The following is a 14328-nucleotide window of genomic DNA, read 5'->3' as shown; positions in this document are numbered from 1 at the left end:
TCGCTGGTGACAGTATGGCCTAGAATTTAGGGCATGGGGTGGAGAAGTTATCTAAGAACTGCTCACATGTTTCTGATCCAACATGTAAAAATCCAGTTCATTGTGAGACCTTGGTCAAATCACTTTCTGTCTTAGAGTCTTGGTTGTAAATGGTAACATTAATTAGACCATACTCAGCTCTAATCGTCACTGTTCTGTGACTCCTGTGTGATATCAGACAGCATCCTTAACTCCTCTGATTTTTATGGTAGTAGAATCATCCTCACTGGAACAAAAAGTAATTGCTACAGGAGAGTTGGTGTTAAGTGTAGCTGATTGCTTGTTAATCCACTTACAATGATGGATGTTTTAAAATCCATTATTGAGGACTATTGCATGCCAGGTGGCTTCCCATGCAGATTTCATATCTTTTTGACATTGTCCTTTTGTTTCAGCCACATGGATGAGGCTGCTCTGACTCACCTATTTTGATATGAGGACATTTTGACACAGTTGAGAAAATAAACCATCACACCTTCAGCTTCTTAAAAAAATGTTAACAAATAATGTGCCACGGAGACATTTCAGGCTAGTTCCTCTCATCCTAGAACTTCCCCCATCCTTGATCTCCACTTCTGTGAAAGCAGGCTAGGGAGAGGGGAGAGGGAACAGATTGGGCTCAGTCAGGGTGGGCTCTGGGTCAGGGCTGGGGATGAGGATGGCAGGAACACTAAGGAACTGGTGGGAGTGAAAGACACTGAAGGCCCAGCATGCGATGGGTGTGGGGGGGTCTGTTTCACACAGTACCTAGCAATTTTCAAAAGCAATTTTACATTTAGATGCAGCCATTTCAAAACTGTCACATCAAAACAACCATGTCAAAATGCCCGCTCTGTCTGAGACAAAGAAAATGAACGCCAGGAAGATATGAATAAGACAGGGCTTCTGCCCCCAAAAAGCTCAGAGTCACCAGAGGGGGAAAGGCGAGACAGAAAGAGAAGCAAATTACTATTATACTGCTGGGCAATTGCTATAATAGCAGAAGGGGCTGGAGGGAACAGAGCAGAGAGTGACTCACTGCCTGGGGGTGAAGAAGGCTTCCTGGGGGAGGGAGTGACTGGGAGCTCAAGAAGCATATGTAGAAGGACTAATAATAGCCACAGTTAATTGAGGACTTACCATGTGACAAGCACCGTTATTAGTACCTTATTTTAATTCAGCTAGTCCTCACAGCCACCCAATAAGATGAATATTATTATTCCCATTTTACAGATGAGGAGACTGAGACACTCACAGGTTGAGTGACTTTCCCAAGACAACATAGCTAGTAAGTGGCAGAGCGAGAATTCTAAATCAGGTACAGCCATACCTAAGGTCATGCCCACCCACCCCACCCCCTGCCCAATACCCCCAGCCCACCTACGGCATTCTGTGACCTCTCTGTGAGTGAACGAAGGCTTGGGGTGAGGGAGAGGGAATACCAGCTTTAACATTAACCAGACCTAGTTCTACTCTGCTCTCATCACTTGCCAGCTGTATGACCTTGGACAATTTGCTGATCCCAGCCACCTTTTGAGTCTTATTCTTCTGGTTCTCATTCTCCCCAGCAGACATCACTCAATAACCGATAGCTGTATTTTATTGACTCGGTAGATATGCGGCAGCGTGGATGTGTGGCCGGGGTTCACAGTCATTAACAAGACAAAGTTCCTTTTGCCATGGAGCTAATGTTCCCAAGGAGCCAGCTCTAAGGACCCCGGAGCGTCCTCTGGACAGAGGTGTGAGGAAACTAGAAAGGTGTGAGGAGGTGTGATGAGCAGGTGAGAGAACAGTAAGAGGCTGGGCAGGGGACACGCGGCTAGCCAGCGTCGCCTGGGTTAGCTTCTAGTGTATGGGGAAGCTGCTGCAGGACTGGGTGCAGGGGAGTGAGATCCATCCATCAGAAAATGGACTACAGGAGAGGAAGGAAGCAGCAGGAGGCTTCTGTAGTTGTTCAGACAACATGCAATGGTGGCGGTGTTGAGCTTGGGCGGTGGCACCTGAATGCTTCATAAACTGTAAAGTCCCGGGCATATGGGAGTTGCTTCAGTATCATTACTCTTATTTCTCCCTCATGACTGACCCTTTCTTGCCTTCCTTGGCTGTCGCCATTCCACAGTCTGTTTAACAAACTCGTGGGCAAGGCATGGGTTGGTTTGTTTTCTCAGCCCAGAACAATTCAGCTTCTCTGCTTGCTCTGAAGATGTCATGTTGAGAGAGAGAAAAAAATTACACTCTTTAATAGAAATACTTTCCCTTCATTAAGTGAAATCTCCAAAGCCCAGTAGCATTTTCGGTGCTTATATAAAAATGCCAGTGGGGATTTGAGATTGAAAGTGGTATTTTTATACAACTCAATGAAGATCTCAATAGGAAAGAAAGAACACTCTTCAAATCTGAATTCCTCCAGCATTGGGCAAGACAGATCTTCCACTCAGGGTCAGGATCACATTACTCCCAGGCCTACAAGGAAACTTTTCCTGAAGCACTTGGAGTGCTCATATATATTGGTTCTCTGCTTGGGGAAATTGTATTAATAATGTCTTTCCAAGGCTACAAACCGTTTAACTTGAATTTCCATTTGCACCTCAACTCTAATAACTTCGTACAAAACTTCAGGTGTTTGTAGGAGTTTGAGTCAGACGCAGATGTGTGCAGGTGCCTGCACGTAAGTACACACAGAATAACATCTCTGTAGTATAGCTGGGGAATCAAATTTCCCCTTGGGAGTGTCAAAAGAAAGACTAGTCTCCTGAGATAGAGAAGGTTCAAATTCCAGCTCAGAGTCTTGCTAGCCTGGCAGCCCCAGGGCAATGTGCTGAGCCTCACAATACAATTCTCACAGGGCCTGGTGAGACTTGGATCCCGATGTATGTAAAGTGCCTGGTATACAGTAACTGCTCAAAACGGTTCCTCTTCAGCCACCTCTTACCTGTTGTACTGTAACCCATTGGAATCATCATCAATTTCATAACAATTATTCTTAGTTATTAATACATAACAACCTCCTCCGCTCCCAAATTTAGTGACTTAAAATGACAATTGTCATGTATTTCCAGAGAATCTGCAAACTGACCACCCATTTCTACTGTGATGACTGGGCCTTCAGCTAGCATGACTCCAACAGCTCATTTTAAGGGTGGAAAACAGATTGAGAGAGGGCACAGGAAAGGGGCCCACTGGAACTGCATAGCAAGTTAAGGACCAGATCTTTTCTGAACACCTCCACTGTGCCAGGTCCTGGGAGGGAAACACAGCTGTAAGGCTTTGAGTTGGTGAGACCCTCAGGTGACAATAAAACCATTGGAAGGGTTGAATTTATGTTCCTCGACAAGTGGTTGTGTTGGCTCCTTGGGTGACATCAGGCTTCGGAGTCTGGTGAATCTGGCCTTTACCGACTTTTATCTTGGCTCCCTCATCCACGAGACAGGGATTCTCATGTCTCTTGCAGGGCCAATGAAGGCCATGCCTAGCAGCTAGCTGATGCTCAACCAATGGCGTCTACTAAAAGAAGGATTCATTCCCTCTGCCTCTTAGCATCCCAGTGGCTGCCCAATGTGCCTGCATTGCCAGGAAAGCAGGAGAGGGCTCTTATTGTGACTAGCAGGCAGGCTGAACTCTCGCCTTTCCTGTGGAAAAATCCATTACGAAGAAGTCATTTGTCAAAGCCAACTGTTTATCTACTTTAATTTACATATTTATCAAGTTTGATTAGAATGTATTGTCTTAGACTTTCATCCCAGCTTTCACCTCTCCATGCCCTCCTTTCCTAGGGAAACTGTTTTTTGTTGTCCTTGTTGCAAAAGGGCACTTCGTAATTCAATTTGCATTTGCTAATAAGCCTGAAACTAAACCTGGTGAGGAATTTCTGGAGTCTGCCAACGGTGGATTCAAAAGTCAGAGCACACCCTGGGGAAAGCCTGTGCACTCAATTCTAGCTGGATACGCTCATTCAACCAAAGGACAACAAATACTATTTCACAAGTGTTTACTGAGAACATCATGTGTGCCAGGCACTGGGAATACAAATTGTGAAAGAGGCAAACTTGTGGCTTTCCTGTTGCTTACTGTCTAGTGACCTCACTTTCTGCATCTGTAAGATTAGGCATTTGGACCAAGTCACCTCTCAGTGTCTGTAAGTGCCCTTTTGAACACTTACTATGCATCAGGCCATGTACACAGACCTGAAGCATTGTCTCATTTAATTCTTACAAGATCCTTATGAGTTTGATATGTTATTATCCTCATTTTGCAGATGAGGAAATGACAGATCCCAGAACTCAAAGTCACATAAGTACCTGTGGCAGGACTTGGATTTAATGCTTCTTCTGTCTGATTCTAGAATTCAAATTTATAACCACAAGTCCTGATATTTCTCCTCCACTGGCCAGTTTCTCCTACAGAATGAAGTATTCTTGTAGGAGAGCAGTTGAGCTCCTGGATGGCAGGGACAGTGTCTGATTTCTCAGGGACCAGCCCAAAGTTTGGCATGTGGTCAGTGTAAGAAAATATGAACTGAATTTGACAAAAAAGAAAGTCCATTGTCCTCAGCCTTCTTGTCTGAAACCTCAGATCTTGAGCCTCTGCTCTGTTCTCAGCAACCTTGGCTGGCATAACAGATGCTGTGTGCACTGCTCACATCTTCAGGACGGAGTCCTCAGTTCCCAGGAGCATTGGTAGCTGAGAGCACACAGCTGAGTTCCTCCCTGGGACTTGCACTCCACCTTGACTGGGGTTACACCTTCCCTGCAGGCAGGCCACATCCAGTATCCTTTTGATTCAGGACACAGAGCCAGCCCCCTTGCCTCCTCAAACAATCAGGCAGGGCTCTCCTGGCCCAGAGCTCCTCATGGAATTGTTGAAAGGCCCTGCTGAGACTGTCCCCACTCTGTTTCATTTGTACCTCTCACAAGCCTTTCCAAGAGCAATCCCAGTAAATCTCCTGTATGGGAATCTCAGAGCCTCTGAGTCTATTTCCCAGGAACCCTAACTTCAGCAGGTATTCTGAGCAGGTGGCTCTGGCTCTGCCTTTCTGGAGGGTTTGTAGGGTGCTGGGATCAAGATAGACAGGGGCAGGGAGCCTGTCTGAGGAAGGAGCCTGCCCCTACATATCTATCCTGCCATCAGCCTGCCCCGGAAGGCTACCTACCTGCTCCCAGGCCTAGGTGCCAGCCCTATGGCGAGGAAGGGGGCTTTAGAAACTGCCGGAGCCCATAGAGCAGCCTGTCTGGGGAGAAAAACTCTGCTGCTCCTGTGACCATCAAGGTGACAATGCCTTAGTTGGCCCAAGCCGCCTGTATCTCATATCTGTATCTCATCACTTTTGAGCTTTTCTTCACTTCTTTGGCAGGAATCCACTGGCTACTTTCCAGGTGCCAGCCTGCACGGACATTGCCCCAGGCAGCCCAGTGTAGTGAAAGGAGGCTGCTACCTGCCTGGACTACTCTGTAGCTATGTGGCCAGGGGCAAGTCACTCGTTCTTTCTGGTCCTCTGCCCTTCTTCTTCACAGTGAGGATGTTTTACTTGGTGATCTCACAGGCTGTGCCGTTCTGATGGCCTCTGTGAGTCTCCTGTAAGTCAGAGGCATCCTTACTGCTTTGTAAAGACAAAAGAGGTTGGGCGCAGTGGCTCACGCCTATAATCCCAGCACTCTGGGAGGCCGAGGCGGGTGGATGACGAAGTCAGGAGATCGAGACCATCCTGGCTAACACAGTGAAACACCATCTCTACTAAAAAATACAAAAAGTTAGCCGGGCGTAGTGGCGGGCGCCCGTAGTCCCAGCTACTCTGGAGACTGAGGCAGGAGAATGGCGTGAACCTGGGAGACAGAGCTTGCAGTGAGCTGAGATCACATCACTGCACTCCAGCCTGGAGACTCCATCTCAAAAAAAAAAAAAAAAAAAAAAAAAAAAAAAAAGAAGACAAAAGAGCAGTTTAATATGTCCAAGACATATTAAGACATCCATTTGTGAAGACATGGAGGTACACCAGAAAGGCTTCTGTCCCTGACACCTGACATTCCAGAATCCATGCTTCATTTCTTTTCAGGAATATTTCATTGTCATGTACATACTCTTTTCAAAGGTAATTCCTGTTCTCTTCTTCCAGCTCATCAAGGGCAGAACATTTGATCCCTAACCCTAAAGCATAATGAATCTACTACTTAGATATGAGATTTTAGGCCATGGGAGATCTGAGCCTAGGAGAGGGAATGGGGGTGTGGAGGATGCTAAGGAATCGGGAACTGAAAATAAACTTTGCTAACACCACTATTTTCTCAGGATGGCCCAGAGGCTCAGAAGTGCAGAGCAGATGCTGGGCATCGGGCAGAAGAGATCTGAGTTGTGGCTTTTGATCCTGCCTGACCAAGGCAGCAAATGACTTATGATGAGATGAGGGGTCCAGACAGTGAACTGTGAGTTCACAGGAGGGTGAGGACACAGTGGTCTGGAAATATCTGGAGAGGCTTTTGGAAGGAGTTAGGGAAATATATATAAAGTCTGGGAAACTGAAGGTTTGCTTGGAGAGTTAATGACAAGGCCAGTTGGAATCAAGTATAATATTCTTGTAGGAGAGCGGTTCTTGACTGGGGGCTACTTTGCCTCTGAGGAGACATGGGACACTTGGTAATGTCTGAAGATGTTTTTCATTGTCATAACTGGAGGGAGAGGTGTTACTGGCATGTAGAGGGTAGAGGAAAGGGATGCTGCTGGGCATCCTACAATGCACAGCTCAGCACCCCCACAACCAAGAGCTCTCCAGCTCAACATACCTGTAGGGCTGATGCCGAGGAACCCCATTCCATGGCTTGTCACTCAATAAATGACACCTGCTATTATCGGTGAAGCCATGGGCAGGGATATAAAGTCTCTTGCTTATTGTTTGTCTTCTGAGCTAGAGATTACTATTCTCATTTTATAAGTGAGGAAACTGAGGCTCAAGGTGGATAAATAATGGCCCAAGGTCTCACAGTCAATGCTCTGTGGAACCTGGTTATGAGACCCAGTCCATCTACCCAGGGAAGTCAGCTGACTTTTCACTGGACTCCCTCAGGGTACAGAAGAAACACAGGGAACACGTCCTCCCCAGTGTCCCTCATCTAGCCCTTTCCTCTTGTTGGATCCCCCCATCAGTCAGTGAGGCAGAGCTAACCCTGAATGTCTGGAATGCCATCAAGTCACATCTTTACCCAAATGCATGTAGTACTTCTCCACTGCTTTCAGGAAGGCTCTATTGATGTCTCCTAAACCTATATATTCTCATAAAATTATAATCAATAAATTTCTGTACTATGGCCATGTTCTTACTATAATTCATAGCATCTCTTCCCTCTTTATTGTCTGTCTCAGCAACAGAGTGATATCCTCACATTGCCAATAAAATCAGATAAAACACAGCAACATTAACACCAAGGTTGGCCCAGTCCAAGTCCTGGATGAACATTAGTTTCCTCCTTTCCTTCTTAGAGGAGGTGCATCTGAACCAAGTCTTCAAGGCTGAGTAGGAGTAAGCCAGACAGCCAAGATGGGGGCTGGCATCCTAGGAAGAGAAAAGAACATGTGCCCAGTGTGGAGGTGTGGGAGAACATGTCGTGTCTTGGAAACCAAGGAGTGTTAGCTGAGGCTGAGGCCTGAGGAAGTGGCTGGAGAGATAAGCAGCTACCAGCTACCAGAGACAGGGATGGTCTAGGCTAAGGGGGCTGGACTTGCTCTGCAGACAATAGAGAGCTGCTGAAGGGTTTTACGCAGAGGAAGTGGTATGCTGCTATTTGCATTTTAGAAAGACCATTTTGGTGTCCAGGCAGACGGTGGACTGGAAAGGGTGGTGCTGGCACAGGGAGACCAGTGCCAGGGCTGTTCCAGTCTTGAGCAAGCCCTCCGAGTAATACCAGCCAACCGTGCTGTTGTTGCCACTGCGATGTCTTGTTTCTCCAGCTTAAAAGTACTATGAACCTGTTTGGGCCATGGAGTATTGGAGAAAAGACTGAAACTTGTCTGGTTTAGAAACCCATAGTAGGGCGTTTTCTTGACTTTATCATGCCTTTGGGAATCAAGTCAAGGAAATGAAAAAGGCTCAGGTGTCAACAACAACAACAACAACAAATCCTTCACCCATTGTAGCATTCCATATTCCCCTCCCAGTCGCATTTCCTTCTTCCTTCACATTAACATCTCAATCCCCATGACAAGTTATTATCTGCAGGGATGGGGAAACAAAACTGACAATATGAACTTCTGGGAGATTTTTGTCCTCAGAGACCCATCTGGGGCTCTTTGGGGCCTCTTGGCATCTACCTCTACCAGCCACAGATCCATAGTAACTGGCCAAATAGATTGAGATTCTCCACATCTTGGCACCAAGATTATGGCTTTGGTCCTCACTGAAAGTCAGCATCAATAGATAAGATGCAAAGTTACTTAAGTTCTACATAGCAACTAGGATAAATATAGTTATCTTCAGGGAGATGTCTATTATCTATTGCTGCCTAACAAGTTACTCTAGAATTGAGCATCTTGAGACAGCAAATATTTATTATGTCTCTATTTCTGTGGGTCAGGAATGTGGAAACAGCTTAGCTGGGTGGTTCTGGCATAGGTCTTTCATGAAGTTGCAGTAGGCTGTCAGCCAGGGCTATAGTCATCTGACACTGCAGGATCCTCTTCCAAATGCACTCACATGGCTTTGGCAGACCACAGGTCCTCTTGGCTGCTATCTGGGTACTTTAGTACCTCACCATGTGGGCTTCTCCATAGGCTATCTGAGTGCCTTTATGGCATGGCAGTTGGCTTCCCCAAGGGTGAGCCATTCCAGAAAGAGATATCACACCCAGGATGGAAGCCACAGTCTTTTTATACCTTAATCTCAGAAGTGGCACACCATCACTTCTATAGTATTTCATTTGTTAGAAGGAAGTCTCTAAATCCAGCCCACACTGAAGGAGACAGGAGTACATCTCCACCTCTTGAGAGGAGGAAGTGAACAAAGAATTTGTGGATGTATTTTTAAAAACCTTATAGGGTGGTTTTAATCTCCAAAAGTCAATATGACACAGTAGTTAAGAGCACAAATTTGAGAATCATAAAGACCTACATTTAATTCTGGCTCCCACATTTGCTACTTATGCAAGTTTAGGCAAGTCATTTAACCTTTCTATATCTCAATTTTCTAATCGATAAGAGTCTAGTCTAAGAATGGCAGATGTTTCGTTGGGTTGCTTTGAGAATTAAATAAGACCATGCATGTAAATTGCCTGGCAAAGAATAAATACTACATAAATATTACTTAATTGCTATTTCAATGTGATGATATTGTCCTCCTTACTAGAAGACAGTATAATATAGAGGCTAAGAACACAGTTTCTGGAGTCAGGCTATCTGGTTTGGGACTTTGGCTCTGCCACATTAGCTGTAAGAAGTAGGGCAAGTCACTTAACTCTCTTGCCCTTGGTTTTCTGTAAAATGAAAATAATAATAGCTAGTGCCTGGCCATCTAACAGGTATTCAATAAATATGTGATGATTAAGGAAATAGCAGATGATAGAGTGTTGTAATGACAAAGGAGTGTCTGTATATGTGTGTGCACATGCATGTTAAGATGCCACACAAAGCACATGTTACTTCAAACACCTGCTGTTTAACTGGGGAGCCAAGGGTAGCTGCCCCAGTGTTTTTTGAGTGTGCCTTTGTACCCTTGAGCATGTCAGCCTACATGAGCTCTTTAGTTGTCCCATCTCTTATGAGTTGTTCTTGGTATCATTGTTTGCATTCTGTTCCACCCTGGCTTTGTTCAAGCATACTTTCTTCTTCATCTGTGCTGCCTCCACCAAGAATATGTTTAATTGGCTTTGCACAGAGTCTGGAGATTTGGTAACAGGAAGGGGTGGGGTAGTCATCACCTCAGAGCTGCTACATTACCTTAAATTGATTTTGCAAATGAAAGCTAAAAGCTAAGCAAAGGCGACCCATCCATTTTGCCTGAAGATGATTATAATGCTCTTTTACGGCCTTCTAAATGACAAAGCAATTTGTTACCTGCCTGCATCAACATTTGCTTATATTAGCACCCAAGATGCTTGATTTTTATTAGCCCCATGTTATCATTTTATGAAGACGCAAGGGCTCGTAAAATTAGTGTGCAAATAGAATGCCCATTTTGCATTTCCCTGTGGTCAGCAGAAATGTTGAATGCAATTGACTTGATACTGGGTCAGGGGAGACATCCATAAAGTTAGCCTTCACCAAGGGCCTCCCTAGTGCCATTTATCATTTCTGGACGGCTGGGAGAGATGGGGTCAGTTTTAGACGGTGTTTTTTTAAAAGGGCTTGGTGATTTTTTTTAAGTGAAAAAGCAATATAAATACTAAGACAGCAGCTCAATTTCCATCATAATAAGATAAAATCAAGCTCTCTTGTGTAAATTGTAGATGGAAATGCAGTAGAAGGGGGATCTTATATTGTTATTAGTGGATCCAGAATGAAACAGGGTAGTGAAAGGGCCACTGGCTGGGTGCTGGGACTTAACTCTACCACTGCTAACTGAATGACCTTCAGCATGTCCCTCCCTTCTGTGAGCCTCATTTCCTCACCCATAAAATGGAGTTAATACTGTCCACCTCACAGAGGCATGATAAAGATTAAATAACATAATATGAGTCTATATTTCTTTATAAACCATCATCTACACAAGTATTTTTGTTTATTAATTCAATAGTCAGTCCTTGAGCACCTACTCCATGCAGGGTCCTGGGAAAGACATTAGCCATACACCCATGGAAGTTGCAGTTTTTTCCTTGAGGAGCTTATATTCAGTCCAGGAAATGTTTAGGTGTCGAATTCCTCTTTAAATAATAAACTTCTTCAGGGCAGGGGAGCCTTCTCTCTCTCCCTTTGTTCCTAAAGGTGCCTAGCACAGAGCTGAGCAGAGTGAGTTCTCAAGACTATATTTTGGTTCCATGATATTTCTTGCTGCCTTTCAGGGGAAGCAGTGACTCCACCCATACTGATCATCCCAATGGACAAGCAAGTCCCAAGCCTTTAGAACCAGATTTAATAGGGTTAATATTTTTAGTTTCATCTCTGACATTGGTGCATTGACTATTGGGATAAAGAACCACGTTCAAAAGAGCATGTCTCCAGCATTTCAGAAGGAGAACGCCTATTAATTATTTCTATTCTCTACCTCCAGATTATCCTCAAACATTGATAAAATCCTTCAGTTCAACCTCTCTCAATGTTCCTTTCTAAATTTCCTTCAGGTAATTGTGTCCTGTATCAATCAGCCCTTCTTCTGCCCACTGCTGAGTATCCTTCCCTAGATGTTTCTTACTGGGAATGCCACCCTTGGCTGTTGCTTTTGTCTGATGATATCTTTGCACAATAGTTCAACTTTATTATACAAATTAGACTTCTGTAGAGACAGAAAGAGCTTGAGTTCTGATTTGGAGCCACATTTTCCTACTTTTCTGCATGTCTAATAATTTTTTATTGGATGCTGGATATTGCAAATTACACATTGCTTTAACTGTCTGGATTTTGTTGTCTTCCTTTAAAGAGAGTTGGACTTTGAACAGCAAGAATTTAAGTTTCTTTTGTTCAGTTTGATCCTTTTGAGACTCGTTTTAAAGCTTTGTGAATGTGGTGGTCTGGAGTAGTTTATCCCTACCACTAAGACATTGCCTGTCTGAGTTCTCATTCTCTTTGGATGATCAGTGAGGACTTCCTCTTTAGCTGTGGGAATTCAAATGATTCTTAGCCCTGTGTGACCCCTAAGGACTGTGCAGTTCACAGCTCCCTGGTCGTTTTTTCCTGACATCATGGAAAGTCACCCTATGTATGCACATCTTAGAATCCAACAAAGAATCAAGAGGACTCCTGTACAAATTTCTGGAACTCTTTTTCTGCAGAGCTTCCTCATCTCTGGTGCTCACAGAGTTTCCCAGCTACTACCTGTTGAACTTGAATCTCAGTGAGGCTTCTATGCTTTGCTCAGGAATACCTCCCTGCTCTTTAGTCTAGAAGGGATCATCAGGCAAAAAGTCATGGCAATCATAGGGCATATCTCATTTATTTTCCTTCTCTCATTGATTATCTTGCATTGGCCTTGTTCAATGTCTGAAAATACTTGTGTTGCATATTTTGTCCAATTTTCTAGTTGTTTAAGATAAAAGGGAAATGAAGGCCAGACAAGGGATTGGACTCTCATCTCAGCTCCTACCACCACTTTTCAGCTGTGTGACCTTGAATAAGTTATATAACCTCCATGAGCCTCAGTTTCTGCCTCTATTAAAAAAACACATTAACAGCATGTTCCTGTAAGGATTATATATGTACATAATGTGCCAACACAAAAAGAGCTAATTACATGGCAGATGCTACTATTACTAATATATAAATAGCCACCTTCTCTACTCTATCATTTGCTGAATGTTTACTGTGTACTATGCAATGTGTAAGCCTGTTTAATCATTACAACCCTATTAAAATTCTTGTTTATAATCTATAAACAAGGATATATTGTCATCCTTGTTTATAGATTAGAAAATGGAAACTTAGAAAGGATACACAAGTTGCCTAAGGTCACAGTCAATGGATTTGGGATTCAACTTCACTCATGTGGCTTCCTTGGATGATTGTAAATAGTACATATTAATATAATATGATCAGTTGCACCAAAGAAAGGGAATGCAGTCTTTTAATATTGGGTAGGGACGTAATTAAATTAGTCAGCAATGGCTGGACTTAATGATTCTAACCCAATGATTTAAGAGATAAATGTTAAGCATCCAGCCCATTCCCTCTGGGGTTCCCTGCCACACACCAACCACTAGACTCAGCTTTCCTTGCCCTCCTTAGCAACCATCTTTCATTTTATCTTACAGACAATCTCCGGGAAGGGGCAGAGCAGAAGGTGGTATTCATCACAGGTCGAGTTCACCCAGGGGAAACACCCTCATCATTCGTGTGCCAAGGTGAGTAGCAGGATCTCATGGGTGTCCTATGCCTACACCCACATCCAACTGGGACACTGTGATGATCTCTGGGACAGTGTGACCACATGCAGAGCCATTATCTTAAATGGAAATTTAATGCATTTCTTTAAAGAGGTTGTACCTGATTTCCATTAGGTTGTATTTCAATAAATGTTTATTGACTAGATGTATGTATGAATTAATTAATTAATTAATGGATAGATGGATGGATGGATAAATGAACAGGGAGGGCTGAATGAAGTTATCTTATATGTGCTGTGGTGAGGAAGAGCCATACAGAATCATCTACACTCCCTAGCTTTACTTGTCTCCAGTGGTTTACAACAGCAAGAAATCTGGCCCCAGATCAATGTGTATGTTGGCAGAAGGGCTGTGAAATGGGATGTAATGACTGAGAACTATCTCTTCACTCATTCATTCAATCATTCACTTAAACAACTTTTGAAATACCTGCCAAGAGTAAGCACGCTTGGCATCAGACAACCAGAGGCAAGTAAGTCATAGTTTTTATTCTCAAGTGTTCCTCTTTATAATTGCACTCTTACTTATTATTAAATATTTCATTCATACTATATTTAATTAGTCAGCTATAGTCAGCAATATATATGTATATTGTTGAGCAAGCTGAAGTTTAGAGAAGTTAAGTAATTTATCTCATTTTAATCTCAAAGTGACCATGAGGTCAAAGAGATATGAAACGCCTGTGGAGGTTCTATAACTCAAGGGAGGTGGCACACTGCAGTGGAAGCCTCTGAGGATTTGAAATCAGGCAATCTTGAGGTCAGGTATTGGCTGTGCCACTTTCCAGCACTGTGACTTCAGTTTCCTCAATTGTAAAACGATACTACCCAGGCAGGCTGTTATGAAGCTAGCATGAGATGAATGTAAACAGCACACCCAGTCCTGTGCCTGGCACACAGCAGGGACTCAGCAGATGTTACCTCCTTCCCCGTGGGAATCTGAGAAGATGAAACAGGTAATCTGCTTAGTAAACTATCAAGCACTGTGCAAATAAATATGGGCTTTATTTTCCCAGTTCGTATTCTTACAATGCTTTAGTTAGGCACGATTGCCTTCCTCTTTTTTTCAGATGAGGAGACGGAGTTTCAGGGAGGCAGTGACTTGCCCAAAGCCAAGCAGCTTGTAAGATGCATGGCTGAGGCTCCAGTCGCTACAGCTGACTCCTTAGCATTCTCACTTTGGCCTTCTTCCTCCCCAGCATTGTCCTTGCAGTAACACTTGAGGTCCCTCCTGGGTTTACCAACCCCTTTACTTGCAGCCATCTGTCAGTTACTAAACTTGGCAGCAGATCTCTTCCCCC

At 43.9% G+C, this 14328-nt stretch overlaps 1 protein-coding gene across 4 annotated transcripts in view; it reads left to right on the top strand.

Annotated features, from left to right (window-relative positions):
- AGBL4 (ATP/GTP binding protein like 4) overlaps nucleotides 1–14328 on the top strand; it is a 1510388-nt gene that overhangs the window by 1351959 nt on the left and 144101 nt on the right. For all 4 annotated transcript variants that reach the window (XM_030942932.1, XM_030942931.1, XM_030942930.1 and 1 more), the window contains exon 7: nucleotides 12897–12986. In XM_030942932.1, coding sequence (XP_030798792.1) covers nucleotides 12897–12986 — 90 coding nt within the window. The remainder of the gene's footprint in view (nucleotides 1–12896; nucleotides 12987–14328) is intronic.

This window comes from Rhinopithecus roxellana, chromosome 12 (assembly GCF_007565055.1).
Source record: "Rhinopithecus roxellana isolate Shanxi Qingling chromosome 12, ASM756505v1, whole genome shotgun sequence".
Classification (NCBI taxonomy): domain Eukaryota; kingdom Metazoa; phylum Chordata; class Mammalia; order Primates; family Cercopithecidae; genus Rhinopithecus; species Rhinopithecus roxellana.
Note: the sequence above shows the minus strand (reverse complement) of the source record. Positions and strands in the feature narration are given on the sequence as shown.